Here is a 23,789-nt window from a genome sequence, read left to right as displayed (position 1 = left end):
GTAAGACTTAACAAATTCATTAACTTCTTCAGGCAAATATGCAAAGGGGGACTTGCTTGTTAGTTCACATTTCTGCAAAAAACTGGAAAAACGTAACTAGATTTTAATAATCTACTATTTTAACCTGCTGATCCTTTTCTTTGGTGGATCAGTTTGTTTTACTTTGAATTCTAGCTGTAGAGATAGAAAGGGTTTTTATCAGTCTTTTTACTTGCTTACAAAGACTGATCTTTTTGGATCACCTTTTGTAATAAATAGGACCATTTCTTAAATCCAGTTTTATCTGCTACTCAAGGACTTTGGAGATCCAGACTTAACTCAAGTCTCTCGGGCTTCAGGGTCCATTTTGATGCTAAGATGGCCATTCAAATCTACTTTGCTATAATACAAATAATTTATTTCACATAACCTCTGCCTTGTAAAGCCCTCTCATATTCCTGCAACAGTATCTTCTGAGATTTCTCAAAGCAAGGGATACACTGAGAAGACATTGACAACAAAATTCTTGTAATTGTTGTGTCTCTGAAAGCATAGAAATACCAACAAATTTTTCTTTTTTCTAAGTCCATTCATTCACTAAAAGCTCATTGGACCGCTGCCTTATTTAAAGTAATATAGAAGGTTTTGTCTCATTTGAATAATCCAATTCTCGATGCAGTATGTAACCCCAGTGTTCAACCTCATTGATTATAGCTATTAGAGGTAATTGAATGGAAGCAGAATCTGCTTTATACCTCCGGCTTAGTTTTCGTTATGACTCCTATCCACTTAGGGCATATATTTTAATCTTCATAGATGTGCCCTTTTCAATTACCAATCAGTGTTTCTCAGATATAGAGGACATTATTTAAAAGAAAAATTTTCTATAGTTTTCTAGTCAAATTTTATCATGCAGTTTCTAAAATTTTCATGTGTTCTTCTAATTTTGTCCGGGCCTATCTCCAGTCATCCTGATTTGTATCTTGCCGCTAGACCCAGATGGCTTGTGAGGAGAAAGTGAGGCTGGTGACCTTGCATAGCCTGCCTCACTTAAATCCAACTCACTTGCATGTCATGGCATCACTTCCTCTTCGAGAACAAAGGACAAACCACAACAGCAGTTTTGTACATCCGCCCTTTTCTCTTTATGTTATGAAAGAATATAGGCACATTGACTAGATTTTTTTTTTTAGTTTGCAAAGAAAAAGAAGTTACAAAAACACTTTGTGGGATTGTGGATCCCCTAACATGAAGAAGAAATGTTGTACATTTCAAACAAGTTATTGATAATTCAAGGAAATTTTAAAATCTCTTTGTAGATATTCTGGACAGTTATAGTCCTTCATCCACAGCTAGCTTCAGCTCTCTTAAACACAAAGCCATAGAAAGGAAAAATAAGTGCAGCTGTCTCCCTCCACCTTGTAGTTACTGTCTCACTGTCCTAAAAATTGCCAGAAGGTTTCCTGAACAGTTTTCCTTACAGTAATTTAGTTAGTGTTTGTTTTGCCATTTTTTGGTCTTAGTACTCTCTCAGTATTGATGTTGAGTAATTGCTCAGTAACACGGGGAGAAGAGTATCCTCTTTGATATTATCTTGATAAATAAGAAGAGTAATACTCTCATATAAAAAAAGTGTATGAAGGGGGTCCAAATTTTTAAAAAGAAGAAAAGTTTTTAGGGAAATAAATAATCTAAAACCCTACAATATCAAGCATAGAACAGGCTCATTCTGATCATATTACATGTATCTTTAACACTGTGAATACATCATTGGTTTTAGTCATGCTAAGAGTTCCAAAACTCGGAGAGATTTTGGGATTAATTATCTATTTTTAATCCTCCTTGGAATCCTAACCTGAAGAGATAATGCTAGAGATTGCTGTGACCAACAATTAAACTGACTACTTTGTTTCACTTTTAAAGCAGGAAACCAATGTGAAATGCTAAGTGCTATTTTATACCTTCTTTTGTGAATGATACTAAAGCATATCTGTACTAAAATCCTTCACTGAGGCCTCATCATAGTACAGAAGTGACCTCAGTTACCCAGTGGGTACATGAGCAAAATACAGTCTCTGACAGATTGTAAAAATTTCGACAACAGGCATTCTGCAGATTATGTATCTGTCATCAGAGGATCCATTCTGAGTTCTAAAAGGCTCATCACCACAGCATTAGATTCAGGTTAATGGCTTTTCATAGTCAAAAGGAATGGAAAGGTTGCTCTCTGAATTGATAAAAAATATAGACAAAAGAGAGAGAACTGGTGTACTACCAAATCATAGATCATAAAATGATACCTTCCTATGATGCCTAAAGAACATTATAAAGCCTAGAGAATAGTACTCTAAAAGATGAATTTTTGAAAATGAATTTTAAGAACTTAGTGAAAGTGAAAAGAAAATGAAATTAACCTAAGACTCTTTTCTGTTTCCTAATTTTGGATTCTTAGTGCCAAATGAAAGAAAATTTTGAATCACCTGAGCTGTTAAAATTGATCTTTTTGCTTATCAGTTGAAAAATACAGTTGTATTTATTTGAACATTTTTATTTTTTGTCATTGACCATATTGGACAATATCATCTGAATCACATTTATGTTTTGTCCACTGCTAGTTAAATCCACAGCCTTACACACATACACACCCCTTGCTACTTCCATTGCTGTCCTCGTCTTACCCAAAAACTAGAGGCTAGATAGACAAAGTGCTGTTCTTGCAAATTAGGGAACTTAATTGTAGATGTTGAGGTGTTTGGGGAAGGTAATGTACCTTTTAGAATTTCTACCTTTAATTATTTTTTCATACTGCATTCATATTGTCTTAAAACTTTTCATGCAGAAAAAGCCTATCAGATAGAATGTTTACTTTATTCTTAAATTTATTCTTAAACTATACTTTCAAGGAACTAAGGAAAGTAGTGCTAAATGAAATACAAGACACACAGTCTTTCCTTCTCAAGACTTGAATGTCTTTTTCTTCTTTTTCCTCACTAACATATAGTTGTTCCTCAGGAATATATAACACACATTGCTGCCTCCCAAATCGAAGTGATCCTCTGAGAAAGAGGAGCTGCTATTCTCTTATCAAAAACAGACTGTCCTTTCATGTGACCAGAAGTTTTAGAGTGGGCTGGTTTACATATTTTTTATTATTATTTTTATGTCATTTGTTTTTAGCATGGAAGCAGAAAAGCATTGTTATATCCAGTCACATGGATAATTTGAGCTAGCCACAGTGTATAAAACTACAGAGAACAAGACAGGATGAGGAGAACATAGAAGAAAGAAAAATGTACATTTCTGAAAAAAAAATTGCATATCTTTTCCTTCTATTCATGAGTTACTAAATCGTTCCTTCTCTTGGCTGCTGTGTTTGCTTCATACTAATATGTCCTCTCTGTCTCTTGGCATGGGTTTCTGCTCAAGGCTATTGTAAGTATGGCTTTCTATTTATTCCTATTTATTAGATACTATTCCCTACTTTTTGAGTTAGAAACATATGGATTAGAATGTAGATGGTTGAAAATGCATAATGATTATTCAGATATGACATAACCTTTTAGTTTATAATCTTTGCATTAGACACTATTATTTTCAAGTGTCAGTAAACATATGATCAAACCAGAGAAAGTCTGCTTTTGGTTCATGGTTTCTTAGTTCACTGACTATCTTAATTTTTTCCTTTCCTCCATTCTTAATTGATATGTCCAATTACAATAGATTTCAAAATGTTGGAGCTGTTTGTCTCCATCTTCACTTAGTATGTGTTTATAGAATACAGATTTTGTTAATAGGTTAGGCAGTATTAGGAAGGTATGTCTTTTGAAAAATACAAAGTTTTGAACTGATCAGTGTTGTCATACCACCAGTCTGCTGCTTTAGAAAGAGACCAGCTTTGTAGTTTCCTTTATTTTTGTTACAAGGTAGTGATATAGGATATTTTGCTCTACTGAAAATTTAATATTTTGGTTTTAGTACTTAAAGCAGATGTGAAAACTATCAAGTGAAAAGAATAAATGCCTTATTTGAAATACCCTGACTATATAGATTTTAACTTTGGACTGGCATTTCAGATAATTGTTATTAAGAAGAAAAAGTAAGAGTCAGAAGATCCTAATTTTCATTCTCTTCTTTGCCACAAATTAATGTAGTGTTGCATAAGCCCTTAAGACATTTTGCCTTAATACCTTTTCTTTTATACTAATTGAAATAAATTTTGAATATTAAACAACATATTTGAAGAGTATGATGAAGGTCTTTGGCTTTAAATAAAAGGATCTGTGCTAATTAAATGTAGTTGTTAATCTAGCCTTTCATTCTTATGTTTATCCCAAGTCTTGATATTTTGCTGTCATGGAAAACTTCCTCCAGACTTATTCTCAAAGATGCTTAAGGCAGCACTTGGAAATCTGAGTAATAACTTGCCTCCTTTAGATTCATATTTAACAGGAAAAAAGTTTGAAAAACATTGTTTTACTATAAAACCAAATAATTTTTGAAGTTGTTTTATTAGTTTGAATGAGTTTAATTATACAGTATGAAGTAACATACTATTTTCTATTTTTAGTCAGTTCTCCTGAAAAAGAAGCTTGAAGAACATTTGTAAGTATGGGATTGTTCCCTCTTCTTAATTGAAGTCTTTATAAGTGCCTTTGCATAACCACATTAGAGAACAGTAGCTGGGAGGGAGCAACGGGGGAATGGCAGGGAAACTTAGATTAGGAAAATGTAAAGCATACACCAAGAAAATGTGCTTTTTAAAATCTAAAAATTAAGAGTCTGTTTTATTTGATGTTTATTTTTTTGTTTGAAACAGGTCATTTTCATCAGGTTCATAGTTCAAGTTCTTGTGTTTCCAAAGAAAATTGATTAAGAGTTTGCTAGCTTTGCAATTATGTTTTATCATCCTATCTGTAGCTATATAATAGTGCAAGTTTTTTAGAAGTCCATTCTCAAACTGAATAAGAATGCAAGGAAGATTTGCAGCAATTTCCTTCATCTCTATTAGGGGTTCATAGTGTAAATCATAGACCCCTCTGGCAATCTGGGGAAACCTATGGCGTCCTTCTTAGACTCTTGTTTTTAAATGAATGCTTTTATGCATTTAACTACACAGGATCAAGCTATGAGATTACAAAGAAAAATAACTATGTTGAAGTGTAATTATCATGGGGGTTTTTTTAAGTTCACAGACCTTAGTTTATGAACTTCTACTTTAAAACATGTTTTAAAATGTTAGACATGAAAGGGATCTGGGAGATCACAACTCCATTTACAGATATGGAAACTGCATGTAAACTGAATTCCCAGTTTAGATCACTTTCATTAACACCAAACTATCACTGTAAATGGGGGGTTTTTTTTGCTACCTAAAGAAGAGAGTGAGAAAATGTTGCAACTATGTATTGTATTTCATTCGGAAAAAATTCTTAGGAATCTTTAAAATTAGCAAAAATAGCGTAAGGAGAATTTTGTTGTGTTTGAAAAGTATATATAATTCACCAGGAAAATATGCTTATGATGGTCAGTAGTGGAACATAGAGAAAAAAAAAAGTTGTGCTACTTTTATACTGAATTGAGAAGTATAGTGTCCAGTTCTAGGGTGCTGAGAGTCCAAGTGTACTCTTCCTTAGTCAAACCGAATATCTCAGACGTTATAATAAGTTCTGGGCTCCACATATTGGTTAGAACGTGAATACACTGAAGAATGTCTAAAGAAGAGTCCTCAGAATGTTAAAAGGGGTCCGAGGATCATTTAGTGTGAAAATTGTTCAAAACCATTTAGCTTAAAGAAAAGACTAAGGGGAAACATGGTTGCTGACTTCAGTTACTTATTTGAAGATCTACCATGTGGAAAGCTACATAGATGACTTGCTGTGTTTATTCATTTTGCTTTTCCTAGTTATATTTATTTCTATCAGTATTTTATATCAATGTTGACTTTGAAGATTTTGAAGTTTGATTTTTAAAAGGTTCTCATTCCTGGGCAATGAGCGGGGAATAGGAAAGATCACAGAATTTTCTTTTAGAAGCAGCTAGATGGTACAGTGGTACTGGACTTGTCTGGACTTGGGATCAGGAAGACCTGAGCTCAAACATAACCTCAGATACATACTAGCTGTGTGACCCTGAGCAAGTTACTTAACTTCATCGGCCTCAGTTTCCTTATGTATAAAATGAGGATAATAAAAATACTTGCCTCCCTAAAGTGTCATGAGTTTAAAATGAGATAATGTTCATAAAGTGCTTTCCAAACCTTAGAGTGCCATGTTGTTATTGTTGTTGGAATATTATAAAATAACTAGTAAATGGGCCTAGAAGAAGAAATTCTATCTTTCGTTTTTATTCATTTCCATTTTTTAGAAATGCTTCTTGCTCAAAGCATGCCTTCTGTAAGTTAGCTTCTATTCTAGGAAGATGTTCATTTGAGGTAGAAAAAGATAAAAAACAGTAACATTTGACACATGGTTTTACAATGTCTTATAATAACAGAGAGAAGCTACACGAAGCTAATAATGAGTTACAGAAGAAACGGGCCATTATTGAAGACCTTGAACCAAGATATAACAACAGCTGTGAGTTTTTCATAATGAACAGGGCTTTTTAAAAAGTACGTATTGTTAAACTCAGAGATCCCTGACAGTTTTACCTTCAGATTGAATTGACTGTTAAAAAAAAGATGGATTATAAACAGCATAGGTATGATGAAACCTAATTTAGACAGCAATCAACTGGAAATTTCAGATATTAATTATATAGGTTTCTATGTTTGATATGTTAGTGAAGAGCTTGTATTAATGTGTTCCCTTTCCCACATGTACTCGGATCAGGGATTTTTGAAAACTATCAACAAGGAAAATTTTTTGTATATTCAACATGTCTGTAGTTTAGCCTTAGAATCCAGACATATAACAATAAACCAGGCAATTCCCCAAACGTTTCCAAAGTTTTGAACATTTTCTATTGCTATGTAAAAGGCGGTGGTAAAGCTGAAAGTGATTTTCTCATTATTTTGTTTTATTTTGTGCAGCAATAAAAATTGAAGAATTACAAGAAGCTTTAAGGAAAAAAGAAGAAGAAATGAAGCAAATGGAAGAACGATATAAGAAGTACTTGGAAAAGGCCAAAAGCGTAGGTGTTTTCGTTTCCATTTTGTGCTCCACTCACCCATGTTAATGATGAGTCACTGAGAGTAACCAAAGGATTTAGAGACTTATCAGTCTTCCAATAACTGTAAACTTCAAGAATGATGCAAACCCGCTGTTCCGTATAGTGTTTGCAGCAGCCAGAGAAGCCACTAAGCAGTGAACCAAAAAATGAAAAGAATTGAGAAGACTCAGAGGCACTTTGAGAAGACCCTTTTCAGAAGCACAGTCCCCCTTTTCACTCTCCAGAAGGAGAGCATTCCATTCAGCCAGTGCCTGGTCAGCCTCGTAGGGCTGTAGGGGAAGGAGATGAGTGAAGAAGGGCAGGCAGCAAGAGGGATGTGGAGATCAGAAGCAGATACTGAAAGCTATGAGAAGCAGCAGTGGCAAACAGCCAGTTAGTTAGGAGAAAACTTGAGTGCTTGGTCAGATATATATCTCTGAAGCTTCTGAGGACCTCTTGAGATTCCTCTAACACATCAGCTCTAGGGTGGCTCTGCACACCAGATAAAAACCCCTATATCCCTCACCAGCTTCCCAGAGTACCACTGCTCCAGCTTTAGTGTCTTGTGGCATTTAATGAAAAACCAGATTCACTTATAGCCACATAGAAGGATGACACTGTTCATGAGTGCTGCCTTCAAGGTAGCAATGAGTTTGGCCCAGTAGTCTGAAAATTGTTCTCTGGTTCCTCTCTCTGCCTTTCGCCCACTAGAATGTTAGTTCTTCAAAATCCTGTTGGTTTTTTTTGGTCTTCATCCCTTTAATATTGATCAGAGTACCAATCTAATCCACAGTATTGTACAGCACTATAGCTTGTGTGTACCAGTTCTTGAAATGTGTTTCACATGCCATCAGCAAACTTGATGCAAGGTCATTTGAAACTCATAAGATGGAAGGAGCTGGTGTGCTATTGATGAAGAAACTAGAAATGTTTTTAATGCTGTGGAACGTAAAAAGACTCTCTGAAGAGTATTGGCAGCACAGGAGTGGGAGCAGAAAAGTGTGTAGTGGGAATCAACCACAAATTGAATTGAAGCCAGGGTATCAAGGAGGAAAAAGATAGAAATGCCTTAACATGGAGTAGTGAGAGGCAAGTGGAACAAGGGCACTCGACTAGGAGCATGATTAGGGATGGGGGGGTGTTGAAGGAAATGATGGCAAAGGTTAAAAAACTGTTCAGGAAAAATGATTATATGGGAAAGGTCAGACGAGATTGTATTCAGTGGGGAGTTTCAGTGTATGTGTATGTATAATAATACACAATTACTCTGTTCTGCTTAACTTGAGGGGGTTTTTTAATGGTTTTTTTGGTGAGCTTTTTTGTTCTTGTTTTTGGTTTTGCTTGCGTTGGCTGATAGTCTTGTTCCCACTTGGATGTTTCATACATGTCACTGGAAGTTAAAATTTGTCATTTAAAACGCATAATAGAAATGGGACATTTATGAATGATAATTAATCTTATGGCCCTCTCAGTAAGTAATGGAAGTAGGTTGATGATGAAATTAATAGAAGCTGAGTTGTTCTCGTAGCATTTTATACTGCCTTTATGCACTTGTAATTTGAGTCATTTGTCTGTATACATCTATTATTTCACCCTACTGAATTACTTAAAGATAGAGTCTGTGTCTTTATATCTCCCCTAGAAACCTAGCACCATGCATTGAGTATGTTGTAAGCCTTTAATAAATGCTTGTTGAGTAAATGTATTAGATATTTTGTTCAGGAGGTTGAGAAGCTATGAAGCTTGAATTACTGTGAATTGTTACATTTATGTGCTATTCAAATGTCAACTACTACATTCAGATTTTAATGAATAATTGTTAGGTTTATTAAAACTGCCTTTTCATAGTATACATAATTGTTTCTCATAATATTAGCTACCTATGTTTTATAATTCCTCACCTAGATATTTTCTACAACACTGTATTATAAACCTCGGCTTCTGTTATCATTTTTATAGGTTATCCGTACTTTAGATCCTAAGCAGAATCAAGGAGCAGCTCCAGAAATACAGGCTTTGAAAAACCAACTACAAGAACGGGATCGGATGTTCCATTCATTAGAGGTAGTTTCTATACTCTTCAGTTATTGTGTGTGTTTGGGGGCACTTTTTATTTAGGTATTACAGAAACATGGGCTTTAAGACCTAGAAGGAACCTTAGAGACCATGTAGTCCAGACCCCTAATTTTATAGATGAGAAACAGGCTACGTGGAGATGAAGCAGTTTACCTAAAGGGACACAGTAAGTGGGAGGGGCTAGTCTCTTACTCCTGTGTTTTCCAATCCACTGTACTCTCTGTCACACTGCAGTGTCCTCCCTATACAATTGCATCCTATGAATTTTGCACTGGTGTCAAACTCTTTAATACCTTTATTTTTTTTATTATTATTATTAGAAAGAATATGAGAAAACGAAGAGTCAAAGAGAGATGGAAGAAAAATTTATTGTTAGTGCCTGGTACAATATGGTAAGAAAAATAACGTTTCAAAAATAGATTTCCAGGTTCCAGTAATTTATATAACATCTACTACATTTACACTAGAAGTAACACTACCAATGGAATCTGAATGCAGTTGCTTTTTAGTAAGAAAACTCTGTCCTAACCCACACTAACAAAAGCTTGATGCTGACCTGGGGCTAAGAAGCAAATCTGTGAATAAATGATAGTTTTTTAATCCCATAAATAAATTTTTAAAAGAATAGCTTATTTATGATACTGTAGTGGAGACCAAGGTAGGATTTGAGAGGAAGTAAATACCATCAGTCTTGTGCCCTTTTTATTGAGCCATTTTGTAGTTAGGCTAGTTTTCTGTGTAAGATGGGAAGAAGAGGACTCTGTAATATGTTCTGATTTCTGCTTCACTGGTTCACTTTGTAGCAGTGATGCTCACATTTAGGGTTAGACTGGTAGTAGCAGGGCTATAAGATCAGCCCCTGATCCAACTTGTTCCATTGTCTGGGAAGTTTTTCAGTATCAGACCATTGGACAGAGATTTTTTCTGGGAGAGGTACTTTAAATTGGCCTCCATTGATATAGACAGTTTAAATCCACTTTGGAACAAAGTGCTGATCTGTAATTCTGGATACCTGATAACATTCCCTTTGTGAATGGATAGAGAATTTGGAGGGTGCTGGGCCTCCCTTCCTTGATTCTACCATTTCTTCCTAGCTTCTTTTCCTTTCTGCTTTCCCTTACACCTGACAACCATGTCCCCACTAAAGCCATTTATTCTTCCCTTTTCCTATCAGTGATCCAGTTAATGGCTATTGTACCAATACTCCCCTATCCTCTGATAAGGAGTAATGAATTCAGCCCATCAGAAAATAGCTACCTAAGGGAATTTCTTCTCCAAAAGAGAAAAGGAACAGGTCTTGCAAGAGAAGAGGGAAACAGTTTTCTCCTTGGTGTCTTTATGAACTCTTTCCATTCTTCTCCTTGTGCTTGTCAATTATTTCTTCTGTATTAGTTCTCTCTCCCTTTCCTTTCTTCCTGTTTTTAGTTTTTGGTAGTCTGAATGTAGCCAGTGGGCTCCATTTGTCGGAATATGCTTGTCTGTGATATAGGTGTGGTATTTATTGAAGCAAGAGATTTAATCAAATGTCCTTTCAGGTACTAACCTGTGATTCTAGAGTTAGCATCTTTAGAACCCACTACCTCCATTTTTGTAGTTATCATTGATACCCCTTTCCTTCTGGGAGGTTCAAGTAGACAACCCTTGTGGAATTATAATTGGGTCTTTGCCACACATTCCCAAAAGAAATCTCATTCCATTTATTGTTGCTGTTTGTTTCTGTCCTGCTTTTAACATTTCTTCTCTAAGGAATAGTATCAGAAATCAGCTCAAGCTTTTAATCACATCATTCTTATTTAGCCTCTCAGTGCATTTTTGTTGACCTGAATTTAGAATGAGAATGTCCTATTTTTCATCATCTGTGATTTCAGTGTTGGACTGTTGTAAGAATGATTTGATACTATCTCTCTGAATGGTGTTTTTTTATGTGGTGTTATACTTTGAGGTCTGATTTGTTATATTCTGGAGCAGTCATTTTTAACTCTCCATGGTGTGTAAAGACATGAATAAAAGTAGATTTACTCCATCTGTGTCTACACAAGGTCTCCATAAAAATCATCACTGAAGGAATGCATCTTAAAAAACTCAGTAGAAACATTCTTAAGACACTGGTTGAGTTAAAGTTAGTTGCAGGTGATAATGAAGAATTAGGGAGTAGGGGGAAAGAGAGACAATGAGCCTGGATCTTCCTTGCTCTCCAAGGCTTGGGAAGTATGGCTCTTCATGGGCCCAGTCCCACTAATGATTGGCACAAGAGTTTTGACATGTTCTACTTTTGACCTAAGCTACTTCACCCTTCCTTATGTAGTCTGATGGCCTCTGGCTCCTGGGGGTTCACTATTTAGGATCAGACTTGTGTACATCCCATTGGCTTATTAGCCTGTTGCAGCTTAGGATTCCAGGGCTCAAAAGATACATTGGCCATGGTCTCCCCAATATCAATGATTATGTACCACTATGCCTGGTCAAAATTCTTCAATGAACAGAAATGCTTAGTAAAAAAAAGATAAAAATGTAGTCCTTCCTCCTACTTAACCACCCAACTACCATGTCTTGTACAAATTGAGATATCCTACTAAGATATCTTCTGTATTGGATTATTTATCCAAAGAAAACAGAATCTGTTTTCAAATAAGTTGGTCTTTTCTGTGGCTGTTTTCATATTGTTGAAGTTGCCATTTGTCTTTCTTTCTACTTCTCATTTGTTTATTTTTTTACTTTTCCTAACTTCTTTTTCCTTACCTCCTACTTAGTTGTATCCAACTTGGTAGGATAAAGGAACATCAGCTGTTATCACTCCCATTCACTTTCTTTCCTGATCTGCTCATAGGCTTCTGCCATTGGTATTTTTTGCCTCTGAACTCAGAAGTTTCCTTTGAGATTGCTTCCCTTTGGTTATGTTATGGGTTCAGCAGTTTGACTCCCCATGAACTGAATATGGTCAAGATGATATGAACCCTTCTTCCTTCCAGGCTAGTTTAGCCCTCTTCTCACTTCTTAAAGAAATACCTTTTAACTTCTCAGTTGGACCCTCTGATATTGGGCTGTCAGGAACTTTCTTAATTTGTTTCAAAACACAAGCGTGCCAGAAGTGAGCAACAACAACATGGTGGTATGTATGGCCCTGTATGTGTTCTCCCAACTTCTAAAATATAAGCAGTTGTGTTTTCTTTTCTCATGATTTATAGACAGCTGGAGCAAATCAACTGTTACTAATTAATTACTCTTTCTTTTTCTTACAAGATCAATATGTCTAATTCTGAGGTGATTACATGATTGAATGTGGATAAAATATATTCTAATATATTCTGCCTTCATAATCTGTTGCTTGTTCCTTGCAGACTATAAAATTAAGCACTTTTTTCCAAAAGGAAGGTTTGCACCTAATTGTTGAGCTAAAATATCTGTTTATGCATTTTGAAATTTTAACTTTTAATATCAAATATTTACTATTTGTGATTCTGATAATAAGGCAAAGAAGCAGATTTGCATGAGGGACTTTAATGCTATGGTGCTCCATTAATTTTCATTAACATCTTTCCATTTTCTAGGGCATGACACTGCATAAAAAGGCAGCTGAAGATAGACTTGCTAGTACAAGTTCAGGGCAGTCGTTCCTGGCCAGGCAAAGGCAGGCAACAAGCGCAAGAAGGTCTTACCCTGGCCACGTCCAGCCAGCCACAGCAAGGTAGAGAAGCCTAGTCATTGTGGCCATTGGAAAAGTAACCGACCTCCCTTCAAAGCAAACTTCTGTTGCGCGTGACAACATTTCAGGAAATTCAGCCAGCTTATTTTCTGTCTCTGTATTGTGTTGATTCTCAGTTATTCTACATTTTAGGCATTTTTTCTATATCTGTAATGAATTAGTTTCTTCTGTTATTTCTTTCAGAGTCTTTTTTTTCTTCCTTTTAATGTGCCAAAATTTTTGAGATATCCAATAAAGAGTGTTGTATAACATTCTCTTTATTTGTATAAAAATGTCACCACTTGCCCAATGATGTAAGCTTTGTAACTACACTAAATTTCCTGTCAGTAATTTACGTAAAATTTATATTTTTCATTGTTCCTGTATGTTACCATGCTTTATAAAACTGTCTTTGTTTAAAGGGAAATAATCTTTTTATGATATATTAATCAGTTTTAAATTGTTTTCTGAAAGCTCCTCAAATAACAGGTATACTTTACTGCATAAAATGATTAAGAAATGTACTTTTTGCAAAGACTTGAATATATAAGCAGAGGTGCTAAAAATTCAAATCTTATCTGAAGCACCTGACTGAACTCTTCTTCAGAGGAAAATGAATTTTTCCTTTGATTTCCAGAATTTCTTGTTCTCTTACATTAAGCATTAATAGAAAAACAAAATAACTTTGACAACTGTCAGGTTTTTTTATTTTTAACTCATTTATTTCCTGGTATATTGTTTACTGGCAGAAGTGAATGCTTTGTTAGAAACTAAATCAAGAAATATGTTTTTATGGTTATTACATTTTGAGTTTAAATGAAGGCTTTTATTTAACTCTTAATCATAGAATATCTCAGTAACAGGTAACAGGTTCAAGCTCTAGGTATTTGGCTGTTGTTAATGTTGATGGTTTCACCTATCCTCACCAACTAAAAGGTTATTTTAATACATTTACAAGTAATCTTCTTTTTAAGCATTGTCATTGTTGAAGTTTCCCACATTTGTTTTATTGTTTTCCTTATCATTTCTTACTTAAACCTTTAATTTAGCACCTTAAGACAGGTGACTTCCTGTGTTTATATTCCGCTTTAGTTTCATCATTGTAAAGTTTTGTATAATTTGTGCATATAAAGTGACAACTCAATTTTTTCAGGCTAAGAATTTTTCTTAATACCATGTGAGTCTACTAAGTCTGGGGGTTTGGTTATTACATATCTTCCTTTTATGATTTGCCTCAAAGTGCTTACATTCATGACAAATAGATTGTAAGTAATAATTACCTACTTAAGGAATGATTGTAAATTAAGTGTTGACTGGAAAGCACTTTGAATAAGTGTATGAGGTGCTATATAAATGCTAAATGTCATTCATTTGGAAATTGTATGCCTTCGATCTGGTCTTCCTTGTTGAATTGTTCAATATCTTAATTGTGTAATTTCCTTATCATCCCCATTTTTTTCTTGTAGGATGGTCCACTTTTAAAGAGCACAATGTATGTAAAATTGGGGGTGGTTTTTAAATGAGTCTCCTAATATAATAACTTCTTTTAAAAGAGGCTATTCATGAATTGGCCATGTTTGGTGCCTGAATTTGGTTCAACATATCAAATATGAATAAGTATCTTTATGCCCATTTTACAGAGATAGAAACATTACTTCAGTGAACATTTATTAAGCACTTATGTGCAACAATTTACGCTTATTTTGAACTTAACTTAAAATACTAAATTTGGCTTCCAAACAAAAGACACTACGTTAATTAAGTTTGAAAAATACTTCTATAATTTTATTATCAAGATTTAAATTTAATTTGGATTTTCAAAAACGATATTCAGAATTTTGATTTCACTAGTTTTTGATATACAGCACACATGCAAATATTAAACAGTAAAAAAAAAAAAAAACCTTTAAACTCCAAAGGAAAGGAACAATTAGGTATTAGAATGTATAGAAAAATGACTCAGAAGTCCTGATTTTGTTATTAGTCTTGTACATTTTCCTTGTAAGTTTAAAAGTAAAGAAAGTTGCATTCTATAGTATGAAAATTATTGACGCTAATCACGCCTTTTCTGCCAGCTGTCACCTGAGCATCTATATTTGCAGTTAGATCATACATCAGCATGAAAATAGGAGGTGATGAGTACCACCGTAATATGCCCTGAGGAATTCCTGGAAGTCCATAGATTCAGGCTACTTAAAATGCATAACAAATGCATAATATGCATAATTATGCTTAAAAATGCATAATATTTTTATAGGAGTAGGATTTGGCAGGAGGTTTTTTGGGTTATAACTTACTCCCGTATCTTAACACAGAATTGGAAACTAAAGCTACTTTTGAAGACAAGGCCTTAGCAAGTCTAGTTAAGTGAAAGGAAAGGGAGGAACCTGTGAGTTATTTAATGAAATGATTAATAGTTTTGAATAGTAGAGTTAGGTTTTAATTGTAGTCTGCTATTATCTTTATGCAACCACTGTCAGCCCCAGGGACACACTTATAAATTGGGTTAAGAAGATGCCAATCTTATAGTGGAGGACTTAATTCATGCGTTTCCTTGGAGTCTTTTTCAAGCTGTTGTCTTTTATGGTCACATTTATAAAGCTGGCCTTCTTTTGAATTCTTGTTTCCATTTAGAGTGTTGTGTCTTGATACGTAGAAGAAATTGTAAAAAATTCTATTTTTTCATGACCTTTATAAGAAACAGGATCTAAATATGCTATATAGTATGTGTGACTGAGGGCCAAGAATAACATTTTTAGCTTTTCACTCTCTCAGCTTTCTTGTTCCTAACCACAAGTGTGGTGAGAGTCTTTGTCTATCTCCTCCTCTATAAAATAATGGCTAATAATAATGTCTCAGGATTGTGAAGTTTAGTTAGTTAAGTACAAGGAATTTTGAAGAAGTTAATAACTGTATACACTTAAATACTATTACAGGCAACTTTTTTCCTTGTTTCAGACTTTTTTATGTGTATTGTCTACCTGAACTTATAATTTGTTTCTGTGGAACTAATTATGGTATGAATAAAAATACAGTATTATTTTCTTTGGTTGGGGTGAGCTCTTAGTATAAGTGTATGGAATTTATTAGAACAGGTATCCACTTTTATGCAAAGGGCTGTTTTCATTCTGAGGAGAGGAGTAAGATGAAAAATAACAAAAGGTGTAAGAGTAGCATTTGAATGGCATTAAAGTATCATAGTGCAGACTGTCCTCCAGAGGATTTTATCCTTGCTCTCCAGGTTATTCAAGGTTCCAGATTTTTTTAAATGGATTATTTGTTATTTCCCTAGGGCCTAAGATATTAATTGATACCCTTTTAAAATTATTTTTTATTTCATTTAAGGGTAGGACATGTTCTACTGATGAATCACTGCACTGATTTTTAAAATAGCTTTTTGGCTAAATTCCAATAATAGTAAGATTAGGTGTCATCTTGAAAATCTGTTTAATGTACAGAAAGTACTTACACATTTAATCTTTCCAAGACAACAACAGTTCATTAGTCAAAAGTCAGTGGAAAGAAAAACTGAATTCTGGAGTCAGGGATCCTGGATTCAGATCCTGCCTCTGTTGCTATATAGCAATATGGTCTTACACCTATATAGATCTCAGTTTTCTCATCAGTTCTTAAGACCTCTTCTAGTTCTAAATTTATGACCCTGTTCTCAGGATAATAATGCCATTCTTACCATCTATTATTGTCTAGAATGTGAAACCTACTCTGGAACAGAAATCTTATTTTACAGATGTATAAATCTTACTCTAAAGTCTTTTTCTCCCTCTTACATACAATTGCTTTGTTTGAAATTTATTTGAAACTGAGTCAAAAACCAGTTACTAGAAATGAATAAACTAGTTTTACAGCTGTGTAGATAAAATATTTGTTATAAAATTGTGAGAAAGATACCAGATTTTACAGGCTTTGGGACACCTGCACTATAAGAGCATCTGTCTTTAGAGACTGTCATTGTAAAGATGGAGCAGTATGCATGTTAAAAGTAAATACATCTTGACATAAATTTAAGAGACTTATTAAACTAAAGGAAATAATGAAAAAGCAAAACCTTTACCATACTTTTTGTGTACTTTATGCGTTTTTCTTCATGAAAACATTAGCAGGCCAATTTAAAGTTTAGAGGAGAAACAGAATTTACCTTAAGAAAATACAAAGTTTCTGGGCTTTCTGTCCAATCAAAAGAATCTGATTTCTTGTTCATTCTCTTTAGCTTGCCAAAATGGCAGCTTATTTCATATTAGTTTCTTTTCCTTTTATTATATATAAAATTGGGTTTTATGAGTCATTCTTTGTAATGATAGTGATGACACTATTTTTACATCATGCAATTGGAGAACAATATTCTAAATGTGACTCCAATTTTTTATTTTCTATAAAGCATCTAAATAATAGTGTGTACATTCCTTTTATTGGGAATTTTCAAACAATATTAAGGGTAACATTCTGTTGAGGAAAAAAAATCCTTAGCCTCTTCTGTTTTGTAACAAATTGGTTTTTTGAACTTACCTAATACCACAGAAAGATAAAATTAAATACTGTGGTAAGGCAACATAAAAGTGACGTGTGTGTGTGTGTGAGAATTTTTAGTATGGTACCAGTATGGTGGCTTCAGTTTTGTTTTTTTTTTAATGACTGCATATGTCCTTAGAAATTATGTAATCGTTATTGATACCTCTTTACCCCTCCTAAAACCATTTGTTCATCCAGTGTTCATGCAGTGTTACCTTTGTGGAAATGAATAATTGTAAAATTGTTGCATGACACTGTCTTGAAATAGAAAACTACTTGGTTTTCTTGTGTTACAAGAAGATAAATTAAAAGTATCATTAGCTTCTCCAAGAAGCAAAGGCCAAGCAGGACTTGGCAATTGTATGAATTTTTGAAATGTTGAGAGCCAGAAATCCTACCTAACACCACTAGTCAGGTATAATTTGAGGCCACTTTTCTATATCTTTACCTGGGAGAATATGATATCAGGGACAAAATGTAGGAGAGAGGAACTTATTTGGATAATAAATAGGTAATGTCCAATAACAAGGAAGAATAAGATTTACACAAATTATGCTACTCAGATACATTCCCAAAGGTAAATAGTTCAATAAACACTTGTGCTTCTCTTGCACGTGGGAATTAGCTCTGTTAACATTTTCATGTGCTGTTCCTATCATTTCTTTTACTTAGAGATACAAACATTTAACCTTGTTAATAATAATAAACAGAAGCACTGTCTATGAATTTTTGAATTGTTCATTTCTTATTGTGGATGCTAACCAAAGATATTATGTCTACATTAATCATATGTCTTTTGGTGAGCAATTTGAAGGTGTGTTCTCTATAATTATTTGGATTGATAATACTCTTTCTAAAGTAATTTCTAAGTCTCTCCTTAGCTTATTACAGTCTGTAGTATGGTGAGAATGATTTGATTATTGAAAATTATGGCCAGATTGGTTCTCAGTTTCCTTAAAGCAACTACTCTCTGTTCCTGCCACTTCCTTCTTCCAGTTTTCAAAAGGACTTCCAGAGAACTATAGGTTTCTACAGGGTAATAACTTTAGGAGCACCTTAAAAGTAAATATGGTCATTTAGTTTTTCTGTTCTGTTATTTCCACACCCTACCCCAACACTGCTGTAGGTGTTAAGAGTTCTGAGGATTAAAATGAGTGAACTTAATAATATCAGAAGACCTCTAGCCTGTCTGCCTATTTGGGAGAAGATTAAAACTAGTCGGGTAATAGATAATAGTGAGAAGAAGGTTGTCTAACACATCAGTGGAAGCAGAGAAGAAACAGACAAAAGGTCAGGCAGATAGAGTGATTTTTTAAAATATATGAACACATACAAACATCCTATTTCTTTAGATCAGTCTTGGTCTTTCTGAGCTCTAAAAATTGGTGATGGTCATTGATGACTTCAGATTAGGAAGAGGTGCTAATTTAGAAATGCAAAGGGGGCGTTGGGGGAAATAGTCTTTAGTATATTTGTCATGTGCTGTGACACACTGTACATATGCTTTCAACATGTAATCTGCATGAGCATCCATAATAACAGAGGTGAGTGTGTCTTTAATGTCTTACCTACTGCTACTAATAATGATTTATGTGTTATTTATACTTTTCTTGAACACTCAGTGCACTTTACAAATACATCATTCATTCTCCCTGTATGTCTCCCCATGTATCCTTTCTGTCTCTTCCATGAGAATGATTTAGAGGTGTGGCCCAAATAGATGGCATTTTACCTTTTCCTAAATTGGTCAAATTCTAAGCCTACAGCAGAAAACATCTCTCTTTTCAGCCCAGTTAGACCTAATGGCACTTAGTTGGCTTTTTCATAGAGCACATTAATTTAGCAAAAGTGTTAAATTAAGTCCTTCTTAAACTTTGGGCTTAGTAGCCTTGTTTTTCTGACGTTATAGTCATATTGCTCAGTCATTCACTTGTTTCTCAGCTTTGAATGGTTGGATCATCAAGCTTTTGCATTTGCAGATCTACATAAGTTGACTTTGAGAGGAATCCTTCTTGAGAGAAGAATCTTGCAGAATAAAGTAAATCAATCATTGGCTGAACTCTAGAATTATCTTTTATATGCTCCCTGAAATTTAAGGTAAGTTCCTTTGAACTTCCACCACCACCACCACTCCCCGAAAAAAGTAAACAACAATGATTTGTAAAAGTCTCTTTTCTTCCTGAATTAATAGTTTTTTCTCCACCAAGGAAAAATGTTTGCCAAGAGCCAAACTCAGTCTATACTGAGTTGATTTTAGAACTTTCTTCATAGACTTTTAACACCAGGAGGTTTTGGATAGACTTCTTTGTCATCACAAATACCCAAATATAAAAAGGGAAGCAAAAGTTGAGGAGCTATGGGTTTTTAGGGTATTCTCATCCTGGAAGCCTCAAAATATATGCTGTTGATGGTGACCTTGGCTGTTGTGTTACTGTTTTCCTTGCCAAAGTTTTCAGCTCAGTCTGTTAAGGGAGTTTTATGTCGCCAGTCCCATCCTAGCCCACCCTCCCCCAATCACATTTCCAGTTTTATATTAGGAATCACTGAGAAGGTCAAAGTCATGTTATAATTAAATCAATGGAATATATATGCTCCATAGGGCATTACTACTGTTTCTAGTAACTGCCAAAGAAGAAGTCAGTTTACCAGTAAGAGTAACAGACAACACTTTCTTGGGCTTAATGTTTTCTTACTGTCTATTCTAGTTTGTCTACAGTATTGTTTCTTCTTCTTAAATGAGTGATCAGATAGAAGAGAGGCAGATAGTGGGGGAAAAGAAGTCTATATTTCTTTTCCTTCAACAGCTGTGCTATTTTATAATTCTGAATTGGACAATCTATTATTAGCCTCTTCAGAAAAGGAATTAAGACTTTTGGTATCAGCATCACTGAGTACAAACCTAGGAATTGCTCAGATGTTTCAGTGAATGAACAAAAATTTATATTTAAAAAAAAAATAAAAACCTTAATTGGGGCCAGATAGTGTTTTTGGTTCAAAGTCCCTTCTCTGTAGTTTTTAAACGTAGCATATTGTTGAACCTAGGTGGCATACAATTGTACTCCATTTTTGGTGTTCAGAGAAGTTCTAGAGAAATGTCATCCCAGAAGGAATGAGAGGCAGTCAACTTACTTTAGGCCATTTAGGACATTTTGTACCATAGTTTAAAAGAGCTGTTTCATTTTTTATTCCTGAAATTCCTATCCAGCCCTTTAAATCACAAAAAGAAACTCGCACCTTTTAAACTCATTTTTAATATGGTTGGGGTTTTTTAATTGTGTGACCTGTACCGAAATAATGTTTTCTTAGCACTTTATTTCTCAGTGAAGTAGAGCTTTATCCATTACATAAATATTGTGAGGTATTTTCATTTTTAATAGTGGTTAAATGTTATTTTTTATTTCCAGGATACAGTTATATAACTATAATACGATTTACTCACCAAGGACTATTGAATACAAAATCTGTTTTGAAGTTTGTCTTTAAAACATCACATACTGCTTTGTTTCTTAATGCATTACAGCATGATGAAACTTGCCACCTTTTCTCATTTATTCTTCAGCTGAGTTAGTGCCCCATCAGTTGTCTCCAGTCTCCAAACTGTCTAATGCCCCTCACCCCTAATGTAGTGAGATCCAAGCAAACTCTTCTTGTTTTTATTGGTAGTTTTTGTCTTTGTGATCTAACTTGAATTATTAACATCAAGCATACCATTGACTTTTATGTATGAATCAAGTAGTAACTCAGTCACTGGGATAATACATCTTTTACTGTTTTTGAAAAAATATGAATCCTGTTACTGAAGCATTTGTATACCCATAAGGATCTATGCTGATCTATTGTTAAGGATGTTTGGTGAAATTATGTATTACCAAATGCTTTTTTCCATTAATTTAGTTGCTGTTACTGCAGACCGTCCTGTTTAGTTGTCTTCATGTTTGTCTGTTCCTTTTTAAAGAAAACAAATTAGATAAACAACAGCTTTCCCATATAACTAAAATCCATGTAAGTCAAATCGGAACAGATTATCATGAAAATCTTAAAACGGAGTATTGGTGAATAGAGTACTTAGTAATTTTTTTTTCTTTGGTAATCCAATTCAACATCATGTTTTACTGCAAAAACTCATTTTTGGTTAAGGAAAATTTTCAGTTTGCTTAAAAAAAAGTAATTCAGCATAAATACAAAAAATTACTTCATATGCACAATCATTTGGGTTCTTTGTGTTTGGATTATTATAGTGGTATGTTTTCCTTAACAAGTCTTTTATTTAATGTTCAAATGCACTAAAATATTCCATTTTCTGTTAAGATGTCACATTTGCCAGTACAAAAGTACCACAATTCTTTGTACTATCAGGGGAGATTAATTTTCAAAACTATCTTTTAGTATTTTTAATATTTCAGCATCTACCAGATGTTTGTGCCACTTAAGATTTTGATTTTGGACATGTAATATTAAAATTCAAACATGAACTGATAATTTGCCTTAATCTACTTTTGCCTTTGGGTTGGGGGGAGATAATGAATAGTAAAAAAACAAAACAAAATTGAGTTAGAAAAGGCCTTTTTTTTTTTTTTTTTTTTTTTTTTTTTGCCATTTAGTGCTTAAAGCTTTTCAGATGATCTGAAAAATGACAGTACATTAGATTTGGGATTGTATTTTACTTACAATTCCAGTTCTGGTATAGCCTTATATTTATGTCTTAAATATTGTAGAATCTTCTGTGGATTGTTGTTTTTTGTAAAATGACAGTTTATACCCACCCTGCATTTTGCCACTTTCTCAGTGGACGTTGCTGGATATGTTGTTCTCATTTTCTGCTGGAAATAAAACTTGTGATGCTAGGATTTCATTCATGATGGAAAGTGATGGGTGTCATGATGTAGGGCTCTTCTTGATTATGGAGTAGTTATCTATATGTAGCTGAGTCTAAGCATTTTTCCAACATGCTAATTCTGGAACATTGCTGAGTATAGTCGAATTTGCCACTTTTATTTTCTGAGCAGGAACTTGTTTGAAAGTCTTCAGTAAAAATTTGACTAACGTACCACCACTCACTCCCCTTGCCCCAAAACTGTCCAGAAATCTATCAGAAAATGGATTTGTAATTTGTTGAAATACTGTATTGCTTTTTGTTTTCATTTTAGTCTTATAACTGCCAAATTGTTACGGTATTAAGGATATGTGTGTTTATATGTATGCATATAAAATATATGTATATGTATATGAAAATTAAAACAAGATTTGGTCAAACTATATTTTCCCATTGAATAATTAATGTTTTCAAGGCTGCAAAAAGTGTACAGTTGTGAAACAAGTTGTAAATAAAGACTTGTATAAAAATTCAATGTGGATTTTTTGTGTGTATGTGGTTAAACTATTAAGATGCAAGATGATTTTTTAAAGATGTTTTTCATTTAGTAAGCATCCATTTCATATAGTTTATATTTTTTATATGGTGCTTTATGGTTTACAAAACACCTCACAAAGCCCTTTTTATTAAGCAAGGGAGTGTAGTTCAAGTACTCTCATTTTATAGTAGGAAAAGCACTAAGAGGGAAAGTCACATAGTAACTATTCTAAACTGGGACTTAAACCAATGTCTTCTCCAAGTCCAGTGTTATTTTCATTACATCATATTGCCTTTACATATGGCATTATCAAAAGCATCATATAAATGAGCTGGGTTATGCTAATTAATGAAGCAACAAATATTTATCAAGGGCTTCCTATGCTCCAAGCATTGTGGGTACAAATAAAATAATCGGACAGTTTTCTGTCCTGGATTTTGGTGTGCTAGTAAATGATTAACAACCAGTTTCTGTGGGAGAGAGGGGGATGTAAGTATGACATGCTTTTAAATTTAATCTGCAGTATTAACATTTTCTTAATCACTTCCTTAAATCTAGACCAGGGAATCAATATCCAGCCACTACCCATTTTTGTTCAGCCAGTGAGTCAGTTTATATTTGTTGAATTTGAAAAGGTGAACACCATTCTTGTGAATGTAGTTTGCATAGTTTCCTGACCCCTGGTTTAGACAACTCTAACAACCTTATCCAGGTAAATACTAGAGATAGTATTCCAGTTTTATGGATGAGGAAAAAGGTTCAGAGACAAAGTAATTTGCCCATTGTTACACTAACTGTCAGGGGCAGAATTCTCACTCTGGTTTTCCTACCTCCCAAATCGGCATTCTATCCTCTAATTTATTCTCCCTCTATTTGTGAAGTGCTTAGCAAAAAGTTTGCCACAGAGTAGGCACTATATAAATGCTACTTCTTTGCCTTCCACTCTCATATCAAGTCCAAATTTTGCTGCTTGATCCAGTATACCACCTATAATCTGTCATCCCTAGCACAAACTCTTGCTTCCA

General features: G+C 34.2%; 1 protein-coding gene across 6 annotated transcripts in view; it reads left to right on the top strand.

Moving 5' to 3' along the window:
* Positions 1–22,761, top strand: part of HOOK3 (hook microtubule tethering protein 3) — a 112,268-nt gene extending 89,507 nt beyond the window's left edge. For 3 of the 6 annotated variants that reach the window (XM_072635034.1, XM_072635039.1, XM_072635038.1), the window contains exons 17-23: positions 4,547–4,581; positions 6,472–6,554; positions 7,010–7,110; positions 9,088–9,192; positions 9,525–9,596; positions 12,753–12,889; positions 19,393–22,761. In XM_072635034.1, coding sequence (XP_072491135.1) covers positions 4,547–4,581; positions 6,472–6,554; positions 7,010–7,110; positions 9,088–9,192; positions 9,525–9,596; positions 12,753–12,889; positions 19,393–19,402 — 543 coding nt within the window. In that variant the 3' untranslated portion in view covers positions 19,403–22,761. Of the gene's footprint in view, positions 1–4,546; positions 4,582–6,471; positions 6,555–7,009; positions 7,111–9,087; positions 9,193–9,524; positions 9,597–12,173; positions 12,314–12,752 lie in introns of all 6 variants that reach the window. The other 3 variants (XM_072635037.1, XM_072635036.1, XM_072635035.1) reach the window with 3 other exon arrangements.
* Positions 22,762–23,789: the final 1,028 nt, after the last annotated feature.

Source organism: Notamacropus eugenii, chromosome 1, assembly GCF_028372415.1.
Source record: "Notamacropus eugenii isolate mMacEug1 chromosome 1, mMacEug1.pri_v2, whole genome shotgun sequence".
Lineage (NCBI taxonomy): Eukaryota > Metazoa > Chordata > Mammalia > Diprotodontia > Macropodidae > Notamacropus > Notamacropus eugenii.
This window is presented reverse-complemented; position numbering and strand designations above follow the sequence as displayed.